This window comes from Taudactylus pleione, unplaced genomic scaffold (assembly GCF_031769625.1).
Source record: "Taudactylus pleione unplaced genomic scaffold, aTauple2 ptg000336l, whole genome shotgun sequence".
Lineage (NCBI taxonomy): Eukaryota > Metazoa > Chordata > Amphibia > Anura > Myobatrachidae > Taudactylus > Taudactylus pleione.
In genome coordinates, this window is record NW_028284737.1 from 5,421,767 (window position 1) to 5,435,500 (window position 13,734).

The 13,734-nt window shown below is 42.4% G+C and overlaps 1 protein-coding gene across 2 annotated transcripts in view; it reads left to right on the top strand.

Annotated features, from left to right (window-relative positions):
• Positions 1–13,734, top strand: part of CMYA5 (cardiomyopathy associated 5) — a 63,376-nt gene that overhangs the window by 26,546 nt on the left and 23,096 nt on the right. For both annotated transcript variants that reach the window (XM_088443926.1, XM_088443927.1), the window contains exons 8-9: positions 1,405–1,554; positions 6,290–6,436. In XM_088443926.1, the coding sequence (XP_088300052.1) occupies positions 1,405–1,554; positions 6,290–6,436 (297 nt within the window). The remainder of the gene's footprint in view (positions 1–1,404; positions 1,555–6,289; positions 6,437–13,734) is intronic.

The following is a 13,734-nucleotide window of genomic DNA, read 5'->3' on the forward strand; positions in this document are numbered from 1 at the left end:
TGTAATATAACCTTGGCTCGATAGCTTTTAGAATCCCCACTGTAATAGGGCACTTTTTAAATGATAATATATATATTTTTTTTTAACAAAACTTTCTTGAGGTCTGAGATATCAGTGCAGTCAATTTGTGTCTTGTAGTCATTGCTAGACCACTATAAAGCTTTATCTTCCCTAATTACTTAGGTTTTCAGGCTGACTGTACCCTGGTGACCGGCTGAAGCTTTCTGATAATCGGAACTTGGCAACATTTTTTAGAATAGCAAATATCTGACCTGACCCAGCTTTTTGTCTGAACGTAGTAGGGGATGGAAATATGCGTGCTTGCTTTAAGATAGAAATAAACTAAACTAAACATTGTTTTTTAGTGTAGTAAAAATATAGTAAATTTAGATTCAGTGCAAAATATGATATGAAAGTTTAATATACTCATTTTTTTATTATGCAATTACATATTTATTAATCACATGAACAGATTGATTGATCTAACTTCATATACTGATTTATTCAGGTTGTGTTTTGATTATGAAAAAAACTTGATTTACTGTAAGTTTAAATGGATAGCACCCAAAACAGAGAGTTTACTTTGGGAACATGTTACCGATATAAGTTAAACAGAAATAAAGTCATATTTATAAGGGGATGCGGTTAACATAGCGCTCCCTGGAATGCCGGCCGTCGGAATCCCGTCGCTGGAAGCTCGACCAGGAACTAAAGATAGGCGTGTAAATCCTGACTCCTATCTTTAGCCCCACGCCGAAAATCCCGGTGCCCGGCATTTAGAATGAAGGTAAGCCGGGGTGTTCTAGCTGTTAGTCGTGGGGCGGGGTGGGGGGGGGGGGAGGTTTAGGCACCCCCGGAGGGGCTTAGGGTTAGGCACCCCCCAGGGATGGTTAGGCTAGAGGGGAAGGGGGGGTTAGGTTTAGGCACCACTGGGGGGGTGGTTAGGGTTAGACACCCCACAGCGAGGGTTAGTTTTAGGGTGCAGGAAGGGACGGTTGGGCTTAGGCACCACTGGTGGGAAGCTAGGGTTAGACACCCCCCGGGGAGGTTAGTGTTAGGCTAGAGGGGAAGGGGGGGGGGTTAGGTTTAGGCACCACTGGGGGATGGTTAGGGTTAGAAACCCCCCAGGGTGGGTTAGTTTAGGGTGCAGGAAGGGGGGGTTAGGGTTAGGCACCACTAGTAGGAAGCTAGGGTTAGACACCCCCCAGGGAGGTTAGGGTTAGGCACCACTAAGGGAGGGTTAGGGGGGGGAGAGGGGAGGGTTAGAGTACTTACTAGCCCCAGTCGTGATCTTCACTGTTCTGGCTTCCGGCATCGTTATTTGCTCTGCCGGGGATAGATCCGGCGGCATTACATACCGATTCTATTTATAAGTTCTATAACATAATTTCTATGTTATTGCAGCTCTCCAGACACCAAAGGTAAAGTTGCAGGAACCTTACTCCGCCACCAGCACTTCAGTCACCGTGTACTGGACAGTGAGCGAGGAGGACATCATTGAGTTCTTTCAGGTGTATTGCATGGAGGAGCCACAAGGGAAAAGTGATGATAATGGTGAGATTTATGACATGAACTAGGGTGCAGTCATTTTTGGAAAACGTGATAGTCTTTTCTTGCTTCACACATTGGGGGCAGATTTATCAAACCTAAAGAGGACAAGTGGAGTGGCCCTTAGCAATCAATCAGATTGGAGCTATCATCTATTGAGTACATTCTATAAAATGATAGCTAGAATCTGATTGGTTGCTATGAGAACATCTCCACTTGACCTCTGTAGAAGGTTTGATAAATCTCTCCGCCATTGGTTCCTTAAGGAGCTGAATATTACCTGGCTGTTTGTGAGTGCAATGACCAGATCACTATGAGGGGCTACTGACCTGGATAATGACTGCAGTAATGCAGGCCTTGTTATCCTCACTAGTTGCCCAACACTGGGATAATCTTCCACCTCTATCTATTTTTCCGATGGTGTCAATAATCTCCTTATTGTGTATGATTAAGGAATTCCTGTACACCAGACAAGCATGCAAAACATTTTTGGAAAAAAGCACAATATGACACAGGTTTCATTATGTACAGGTTAAATATATGTATCTGGCGAGGGAACACAAAAACAGCAATATGTATACGATATATGTAAAATGTTCCTGTCACCAACACGCAGTAGTGGCAGCCATTTTGCAAGATGAACTAGTGTTAAAATTGTGCCCTGCCAAATCACTAGTAAGTAGTCACATATTCATTTGGGGGAGATGTATCAATCCTTGGAGAGAGATAAAGTGGATAGAGCTATAGCAGGAGATGTATCAAGCCTTAGGGGCCTATTCATGATGTTAATTATCGGGGTCCGAACAGATCCCGATAATTAACATTCTAACTCGCCGCGGCTACCAGAGCAATTCATCATTGCTCCGGCGCGGTGACAGCTGATGCGAAATCAGCTGTCCCCGCGAGCGGCTTCACTGCTCCTTTTTCGGAGCTGTGAATCTTTTCACTGCTCCTTTCGGACGGGACTGCGCATGCGCGACCTACAAGTCACGCATGCGCATAAGAGCCCCGATGTCGGGCGGAAGGAGCCGGATAGGGGCACCTTCCGCCGGCCAATCGCAACCCGGACATCCTTCCCATAGAGAAGGAGCGGGTTGCGATCCCGGAGCAGGAGCATTCACCATCTGAAGATGACGAATGTTCCCGCAGTCAAGCTTCAAAAATATTATCTTTTCGGAACTTGATGTATGGGGACTGTGGACCATTCCGCAAAAGGAAGGTAAGTAGGAGATATCTGTGATATCTCTGGCTTTACCTTCTTGATGAATGGCCCGATAACTTAACTTAATTTTTACAATTGCAGGTGAAAAGTGATGATGAATAGGCCCTTTGGAGAGAGAGAAAGTACCAACCAATCAGCTTCTTTAAATTCAGTATTTTTTATTGATTTTAAGAAAATAGAAACAAACATAACAAAAATACCCCCAAAAAATGTGGTAGACAATGAGAAATGAAAAAATACAGATATGCAGCATTGATAATAACATATATCGAAAAACAACATGTTGAAGAATATATATGAGCAAACAGGATATAAATACAATCTCCAACAAATAATTGAATAGAACAGGTACCCGAAGGCGCCATCCGGATACCTGCAACTTGAACCAGCGTAAAAAAAGTGGGACATGGAAAATAACCGCACACTATATTATACAAAGTATATAAAAAGAAAAATAAACCCCATCTACCAAAATAAATGATAAACCCAAAACAAACCACCCAATTACCCCCCACCCTGTATGACCTAACCCCGACCCAGGCACACTTGGATCCCCAAAACATCCCACCCCCCAAATCTGCACTAGCTACCTAAAAAACTACCCCCCCCCCCCTCCCTCCATCCCTAATACAGGATATTAGAACAATGTAAATAACCAGGGCTATAAATTAATGACCGTAAGCTAGATCAACTCAGCTCTCCCGCTTTAAAGAACATAATTATGGAGCTCCCTCCATACAAATTACTTGAAACCGCACATTCAGATGTACAACAATCAGGATTATATAAACTATAATGTTAGTCTGGCCAGGCCTCAACCTCTTGCCAAAATAAAAACAGAAAAATTGACCTGTCCCATCCTACTCGGAAACAAATAGAAAAACAAGTAAAATATTTGAGTTTAAAATCTTGGAATCTCAGCACATCTAATAGAAATAGAAACAGAATTTTGTGGCACACCATTGTAAGCCCAACACCCCAACCTCAAAATAGTTGACAAATACAGGCAGGTCCACAGCCAGTGGAGAAAATAAGTCAAGAATATCCTCTTTTGGAGAGGATATGAGAACAGCAGGAACAAGAGATTTAGGCACAGCCATTTCAGCCCCATCAGATATCAACCAAGGAGCAGAACGGGGAGTCATGGTGTCCATCTGTAAGTTGTCTAATTTACTGAGAATATTCTGAGTAGATATTTCAATTGCCCAAAGGATCTGATACAAAGAATTGTCCATCCTTGAAGTGAGCGTGCACGGATATATAAAAAAAAAATAAATAAATAAATATATATATATATATATATATATATATATATACACATACAGTCAGGTGCATAAATATTGGGACATTGACAGAATTTTCATATTGTGGCCTCTATTCACCACCACAATGGCTTTGAAATGAAACAAACAAGATGTGCTTTAACTGCAGACTTTCAGATTTAATTTGAGGGTAATTACATCCAAATCAGGTGAACGGTGTAGGAATTACAACGGTTTCTATATGTGCCTCCCACTTTTTAAGAGGCCAAAAGTAATGGGACTATCAACTCAAAAGCTATTTCAGGGACAGGTGTGGGCTATTCCCTCGTTATTTCATTATCAATAAGCAGGTAAAAGGTCTGGAGTTGATTCTAGGTGTGACATTTGCATTTGGAATCAGTTGCTGTCGACTCTCAATATGAGATCCAAAGAGCTGTCACTATCAGTGAAGCAAGCCATCATTAGGCTGAAAAATCAAAACAAACCCATCAGAGAGATAGCAAAAACATTAGGTGTGGCCACATCAACTGTTTGGAGCATTCTTATAAAGAGAGAACGCACCAAAAGACCCGGAAGACCACGGAAAACAACTGTGGTGGATGACAGAAGAATTATTTCCCTGGTGAAGAAAAACCCCTTCACAACAGTTGGCCAAATCAAGAACACTCTCCAGGAGGTAGGTGTATATGTGTCAAAGTCAACAATCAAGAGAAGAGTTCACAAGAGTGAATATAGAGGGTTCACCACAAGATGTAAATCATTGGTGAGCCTCAAAAACAGGAAGACCAGATTAGAGTTTGCCAAACAACATATTAAAAAGCCATTACAGTTCTGGAACTATATCCTATGGACAGATGAGACAAAGATCAACTTGTACCAGAGTGATGGGAAGAGAAGAGTATGGAGAAGGAAAGGAACTGCTCATGATCCAAAACATACCACCTCATCAGTGAAGCATGGTGGTGGTAGTGTCATGGCGTGGGCACGTATGGCTGCCAATGGAACTGGTTCCCTTGTACTTATTGATGATGTGACTGCTGACAAAAGCAGCAGAATGAATTCTGAAGTGTTTCGGGCAATATTATATGCTCATATTCAGTCAAATGCTTCAGAACTCATTGGACGGCGCTTCACAGTGCAGATGGACAATGACCCGAAGCATACTGCAAAAGCAACCAAAGAGTTTTTTAAGGCTAAAAAGTGGAATGTTATGCAATGTCCAAGACAATCCCCTGACCTGAATCCGATTGAGCATGCATTTCCCTTGATGAAGGGAAAATACCCCAAGAACAAGCAGGAACTGAAGATATTTGCAGTAGAGGCCTGGCAGAGCATCACCAGGGATGAAACCCAGCGTCTGGTGATGTCTTCCAGAATTCTGACTGTAATTGCCTGCAAAGGATTTGCAACAAAGTATTAAAAAGTGAAAGTTAGATTTAGGATTGTTTAGATTGTCCCATTACTTTTGGCCCCTTAAAAAGTGGGAGGCACATATTAGAAACCATTGTAATTCCTACACCGTTCACCTGATTTGGATGTAATTACCCTCAAATTAAATCTGAAAGTGTGCAGTTAATGATATCTTGCATACAAACTTGCCGATATTGTGAACGATCTCCGTAATCTTTCACAAAATCGGCAAGTATGTATGCAAGATATCGTTAACGATGTGCGCTCCCGTGGATCGTTAACAATTTCTTTCATCGCCTGGACATGCAGGCCAACCTGACGATATCATTATCGTTCCATCGTTCACAATATCGTCAAGTGTGTACACGGCATTAGAGGAATTACATGGTGAATTCGCTGCAGGCCACTACATGTATGTTGGTTCAGTCACCAAAATGGCTGTCCTAGCCGTGTGTAGTGGGAGTGTACATACTAAATGTTAATTTATTGCAGCTTTTATTTACATAAGACAAATAAATGAATGACAAAAATATCATTTACTTACATTTCCAAATACTCTGCACCCAGATCAGACATATACACATATATAAAAATACAGTGTATATATAGAAAAAGAAACATGCAGTATATAGACTACACGTGTGCGTCAAATGTGACATATTTCACCTAAATACTTTGTAGAATAACAAAACATGGTATCATACCATTATTTGAAAAAATATAAATGACATCATAAAGTCGGTATGCTTAGTATCTGAGGAATACGATCCTCCTGCTTATGATGTGTGATTCCGTATTAATAGCAGTGAGATTTATAGCTGTTTGTTGGATCACCTTATCCCTGTAGGGCTGCTGGAGGAATACAGAGTTACCGTGAGGGAAAGTTTCTGCATCTTGGAGGACCTTGAGCCGGATAAGCACTACAGTGTCTGGGTTATGGCTGTAAATGACACGAGCTGCAGCTTACCCAGTGACAAGTCAATATTCAGGACAGGTATGTGCCGCACACTGATTCTACTGACACTAGGCATTCTGGTGCCCTATGTTCACCAATTAAGATACACAGTGAACAAATGCAGATGGAAAATAGGGAAAAAGGGAATTAGTTTATTTACAAAGAAATAAAAATCCAGTAATTGCAGTGCTGTTGTCACACACATCCCAGATGCAGTGCACAGCACCTACCTGGCCAATGTGACCACACTGAAAATGTCTCCGCAGATAGTTTTATTTTATATAATTATGGGCCACCAAACAACCCCTTCCCCCTACCCCCTGGAACTTCTATGTCACACACTCATACATCCCAAATACCCTCCCCTTCTTCTCCGGGTCTCAAATACACATACAGCACCCACCTGGTCGGCCAACACTGTCAAGAAAAGACTCTGAGTGACCTGGTAGTCTGCCTGGCCTGGTCTGCAGAAGCAGACAGAGCTGTAAGCCTCTCAGCGCTGTGCCGCCTTGCCTCACCCAACAGCTCCTGGAACCTCACAGTATGGGAGTCACTGGAGAGACGTCCATATGTCTCTCCCTACAGCCAGTGCACCAAGTGGGAAGTGGGGGAGGCGGAGCTCACAGACCCAGGCTCACAGCGGTTAGGACAGCCGGGCGCACTGCTGCATATACCTGGCAGTGGGCACTCGGCAAATGGAGATTTCGGCAGCAGCCAGTTCCGCCCCCAGAGTATCCTGCGCTCTGTGCGGCGGCACCAGCCGCACCAACCTAGCTACGGCCCTGCTGACACTTATATACATTGCTCAGTGGATTTAAGTATGAATAAATCCTGTGAAGATAAAGTGATTTACTTAGTATATAGGAGGGAACTGCAAGAGTAATTTCTGTAACGGTACTTTTAAAGCTTGCCGTGTTATGTTGTAACAAAGAAAGTCAGTGGTGTTGTATTTTGGCCGGAACTACTTAAGGTGCGTACACACACAACGATGTAAGTAATGAACGATTTTCGTTGAATGATTTTATTTCAGTTTTTCCCTTGAAAAAGTGAACAAAAATCATTTTACAAAGTAGTTGGTTTTACTTTACATAATAAACGATTTTCTGTGTGTTGAAGGAAAAATGTTGCAATCGACAAACGTGGACGTGCATGAACGATAATCGTTCATCCTTTATTGGTTTACCATGAACGATTTATTTTAACGATTGAACGATAACGACGTTGTTATAGTTAAATCGTTCAAAAAATCGTTGTGTGTGTATGCACCTTAAATATTAGAGATGTGCGGTTCGGTTTCACTCAGATATGTTTGGATCTCAAAAACGGCATCCTATTGGCTATCCGGCTGTCACGTGTTTTGGATAGCCAATAAGAGAAATCCGAACTTGGCAATAAGAACCGAATAAAACCGAACTTGCACATGTCTACTTAATATGTGTTACTTCAAGAGAACCCATAGCCAGGTTCTGCACTGGATTTACATTTGATTATTGCATAGTGTCCTACGCATGATGTAATAAGACAAAAAAGAGGTTCATCTGTGCTCCTGTTGCTGGCATGAGATATATGGAGGGATTTAAGTACAGCCATTACCAACAACAACCAACCATAGCTATTGTGGCCGGAGGCCGGCCTCACGTGTATAATGGCGGCCGCGGCACTGAAGGGGTTAACCCCCGTGCTCAGCGCCATTTTAAAAGGACAAAAGGTGCCAGGCGCCCATTGTAAATGTGTTCTCTGCGCTAGGCACCGAGAGTTTAAAAATAAAAACGCACTTAAAATGGTATGTGCAGCACTGAGCCAGGACAGCAGGTCCTGGGCTACAGTGCTGCAGGGTGCAAAGCCTGATGCTGTGTACAGGCATGAAATGTGAATGTATTTAAAATGTATGATTTTAAATGTATATTTTGCAAAGAAAATGCACTTCTTGGACATGACCAGCTTCTGTGACTGCAGGAAATTAGATGCTAATTGTCAATACCTAGCAGGAGGTCTGATGAATGGAAAGACCTGTTGTGGTCAGTGAGCTCCAGGTGAAACCTGGATGGAAGGTGTGAAGAGAGTCAAATGGCTAAATCTTCCTTTGAAATGGCCCTGAGATTGTCTCTTGTGTGTCTGCACTTCTGGGGAAAAAAGTGTTTGTTTTTCATGATTCCCTGCACATTGCAGGAAGAGTAAAGCGAATACTATTGCTAGTTATTCTACATAGATATTTTGCCACTGTGTGATAAATGTATTAAAGGATGAAAGTAAATGACCAGTTCCTGTGAAATGGTATATTTACCGTTTGCGAGACAGTCTATGCTAAGTTTGTGTGTTTTAGGAAAGCCAACTGTTCTTTGTTGGTAACGAGGAAATTGATTTAATTTCTGTGAAATGTAAGACGTATTTATTTATGTTTTGTGCTATAGCTTGATTGGCTAAGAGGAACCCAGGGCGGACTTACCCCCTGTGGTAATGTGTATTGGAGTAGCATAAAAGAAGGCTTTGTGCCTGGTAATATTGTACATCTTTGAAAATCTTTTGTGAAGAACTGCTGTTTGATGTCTGCATGATATTTCCCTTCAGGTGGAAGGGAGGGTCTTCTTTAAGACTTTGAGCAATAAACACCTTTGCCTTTACTTCGACTACATCTGTACCATGCGACCAACATAATTGCGCCAAATGCTATTCCATTCTCCTACTGTTCTGGGTTGAGCCGAGCGTCTCCGAAGTTCAAGCCCTCCGCAGCTACCGTGCAGAGCCTGCTCCATTGCGAGGGATCAGATGGGAATAGCCGACACCAAACAGGAGGTGTGGCCGCAGCTAGTCAACGCATATGCAGCAGAGCGGTTCCAGGTGCCGGCGGTAGGAGCCTGAGTGTATCTAAGAAGCGGTTCCAAACGTTGATGGTAGAGTTTGGTGGTGGCAGCATCGTTACGTCCACGATGCAGTGGGTAGAGTCAGTGACAGGCGGTCACTGATGGTGAGCGGGAATCCCTCATACCACAAGGTCAAATGGGGATCGAGACCCCAACCTGTGATCGGGAGCCCGGGCTGGAAGCCATCCGGTCACAGCTATCATTTTATTGAATGTGCTAGATAGTTTCTGATTGGATGCAATTGGCAGCACCTCTGCTTGTCCTCTTTAGAAGGTTTGATAAGTGTCTCCCATATGGCAGAATGTATCAAAAGTAATAATATGGTTAAACCTCTGAAAGCTGCCATTTTCTGAGGTCTACTGCAATGCATATGTATCCCCATATGTATTAAAAAGGGCCTACAGTGGATATCAGAGATAACTGTGGTACAACTGTCCCCATAGCAGTCTATGAGGCTGTGATGTTTCGGTATGCAACAAGCTCTGGAAATCAAAACTTTATGCAGCATCTGCGTGATAGATGGCGTTTGAAGCCTTTCTTTTCACAAGAAGCCCCTGGAGAGGGATCCAGAGGATCCTTCTCTGTCCCCTGATAATTGTTCATGTGCAGACCGATGGCCACGCATGCGCAATAAGACCCCTAGGTCATAAACACGGAAGTTATCAATTCGCAGGGCACAGCTCTTATCGGAAGAGCTGTCCCAAAAGGTAGTTTTTCATGCATACCGGTGTTATTAAACAATTCTAAGAGAACAATCTAAATCCCTGGGGAGTTGGAATGATTTTATGGGGGGCGGGCAATGTATAGTTTAACTTTGGCAGCCTCCCCCTCTCCGTTCTCCCTGGAACAGCGTCCGCAGACGGTCAGGGGCTGTGCTTTCTAGCAATAGGCTGCACATCCACTGCACAGAGGAGGAGGAGGTATAATGTGCACTCTTTTAACTTAAAGATTGCACATTATGCAGTGCAGTCTGTGCAGCCTTTTGCTATAAAGCACAACTCCTGTCCGTTCGTGGCCGCCGCTCCGCTGGCGCCTTTCAAATGTTTGGGGGAGCGAACCCCCCTTGTGTTGGGGCTTCCATCAAGCATACAACTAGAGAGGATGGACAGCACAACCCTGGATAGCAAGGGGTGTGCTGGCTAGGGTTGTGCTGTGCTGTCTGTCCAGTCTGCTGTCCGTCCACGGGCTGTCAAAAAAAATAAAATAACAAAGTTTGAAAATGTTTTTTTAAAATAGTAAGTTAAAAAAATAATAATTGTATTTGTGCTGTACCCCACACTGTATGCCCCCCCTCCCCCCCAGTGTATCCAAAGCACTGTGACGCTGATGGCCATATTGTGAGTGGCGCTGTAGGTTCATCATACTGAAGTGTAAAATTCATAAAGTATTGTGAGTGACGCTGTCTGTCAGTTATACCGCAGTGTAATATTACTCATACAAGTATTGTGACACTGTTGGTCAGTAATATCGCAGTGTAATAATATTCACACAAGTATTGTGATACTGTAAGTCAGCATATTTTCAATCACTGTGCGGTGGCACAATAGTGTGCTGCAAGTGGTTGCTATGCAGGGGCGTATCTTCCTATTGGCCTGGATGGCCCTTGCCAGGGGCGCCGGCCGAAGTGCAGAGCACTGTTTCAGCCTGACATCACTAGCACATGATCTCCTGTCTCCTCTGCTCTTACCAGTGTTCTCCATTCATTGTATATGTCCCTTTATATCAGAAACATTTTAAATTAGGGAGAGTACATTTTTTTTATTTTTATCCCTAATATAGTTCATCCCCCACAATACCCAACACATACCAATCACCACTCACTAATTCCAATATGTCAACTGTGCAGGAAAACAGTGCAAGCACCACATGAATCACAAGGCTTTATTTGCAAGGTAATTTGCATATATGCAAATTATCTTGCCCGCAATGCATTTTGTTTGTTATTGATGCCCTCTTTTCCTGTGTTGTTGACATATAGAAATTAATAAACAGTGCTTTTCATGTAGTAAGTGTTATAACTGAAAAAAAATACTAATAAATATATATATATATTGTCTCCCTATTTCTACAGGCATGTAAATTGAACTACCCCCCGTGTAAGTGTAATAAATTTGTGTTTTCCTCATTTTGGGGGATTGGCTATGATCTTTTTAGGGGGTGGCTAACCCCGTGTTGGGAATAAGACATGATCCATATGGACTGACTTCATTCTTATGTGGGAAAATATGAAAGATCTATCATCCCAGTAAATTAAAGGTGGAGTGTAATGAGCCAGAGAATATTCTATAAAAGATATTCATCTTGGAATTGGGCTGTTGTCACTGATGATGCTATTTAGCTGGATATAGATAAATAGCCTGTATATTTTTTTGACATTATCATATGGTCTGTTTTTGTGTGGGAATACCAGTCATCGATCCAACCTGGTTATTTTTTCATCAGCTGACTTAGCATATTTGCCTGATTAGGCACACACAGATCGATATATGTACTTCCAGGAAGAGTCTTATTGGACATCTTATGGTTTTTTAACTATTTTCACTGGTGCTATCTAGAATTCACATCAGCTGTGTTATCACAGTGTGTTTATTTTTAGAGTTTTGTTTTATGTTGTCATTTTATATCATATTTTATGTGATTAAATATTGGTTATGTGGTCAGCGCTGTTCATCTGTTCCTTATTGCTATTGTGTTTCTTTGTGAGGTCTCACCCTTCACATTCTGACCAGCAGCAGACCAGGGAGCTTTGCATATTAATATCTTAACACATGAGGATCATTAGTCACACTAGCGCTTAAATTCCATCTTTTCCCTTGTTATGTTATCTGCAGCACATCCATCAAAAAAGTTTTTGAAAAATTCAGAAACTTTGGCTAATAAAGTAACAACATGCAGTCTAGCATCAGCTGGCTCCCTTCTCTCTGCTAGATCCAAGCACCTGCCAGCTTCAACACCAACACCTTCATCAACAATATCCTCAATCATGAAGCAATTGGTTTGTTTGGGCCTCCACAAAACAAGATACCAATGGGCAACTGACATTGCTGGCACTGATCTCTATGTGCACAAACTGGCTTTACAGAGGCAAGATGTCGTCGCCATCATTATCCGATTCCTCATCAGTGTGTACATCATCAATATCACAATATTAATTCGTCCCCACTGGAATTACCATTACAGATGCTGCTCTAATTTTTGGATGTAATTGGCGGTAAAGGTCTTCCTTGTAGAATTTGTAGTTCATTTTGATGGACATTATCTTTTTCACATTTTGAGGAAGTAGCCTCCTACACTGATCGCGGACAAGGTTCCCGGCTGTGCTGAAAACTCTTTCTGAGTACACACTGGAGGGTGGGCAGCTCTATCAAAGAAAAGCCAGTTTGTGCACGGGCCTTCAAATTGCCTTTTTTTCCTGCCAGTAGTCAAACGGACTGTCTGACATGCCTATTTGAATGCCATCATTAAAAATTTAAAAATAGTCCTCACCCATTCTTTGCATGGTGACCGTGTCAGAATGACGGTAGAGATCTCATTAATTGTAAGCAATTATTTTAGACACAACCAGATGTCAAAACTTGGTTGTGTTGACTCATCTGCATTACCAGTTGGTCTTTTGGGAAAGTTTAGTGTTTTCTCGGCAGATGTACTTGCTGGAGAAACTGAAGGAGAAGCCATCGCTGCATCACGTGCTACATTTGCTTACCAACAGCTCTTTGCATCTCCTCAGATCTGTGTCCATTGGGAAGAAAGACACGACGTATGACTTAAACCTAGGATCCAGCATGGTCGCCAAAATGTATTAATCCAATTGTAAGATCCTGACAACCCTTGGATCCTGGAGGAAGCAAATAAAAGACTTGGTCTACAAGTTCGACATACTTAGCGGAATCACTTAATTTCAGCTCCTCCTTTCTCAAGCTGCTTTTCCAACAATCTAATTAGTGGAATTACCTGACTCAAGCTGGCAGTGTCTGAAGTCACTTCACAGGTGACTACTTTGAAAGGTTTCAGCACTTTGCACAACACGGAAAGTATTTTCCACTGAGCTTGAGTAAGGTACATTCCCCCTCATCTTCCTATGTCATAGTTCGCTGTGTAGCTTTGGATGGCTTTTTGCTGTTCCTCCATCCACTGAAGCATATAAAGGATGGAGTTCCACCTTGTAACTACCTCTTGCTTCAGCTAGTGGCAGGGAAAATTCAACATTTCTTGCAGGTGCTGCAATCTTTTACATGCACCTGCTGAATGGCAAAAATTACCAGAAATTTTTCGGCCACAGAGAGCATCTCCTGCATGGCCCTGTCAAAGAAAAATTGCAACACCAAGTTGATTGCGTGAGCAAAACATGGGATGTGTTGGAATTAACCCAGCTGTAATGGTCTCACAGTATTGGTGGCGTTGTCAGAAATCACAAATCCTGAGGAGAGTCCAATCGGGGTAAGCCATTTTGCAATGACATCCCTGAGTTTTTCTAAA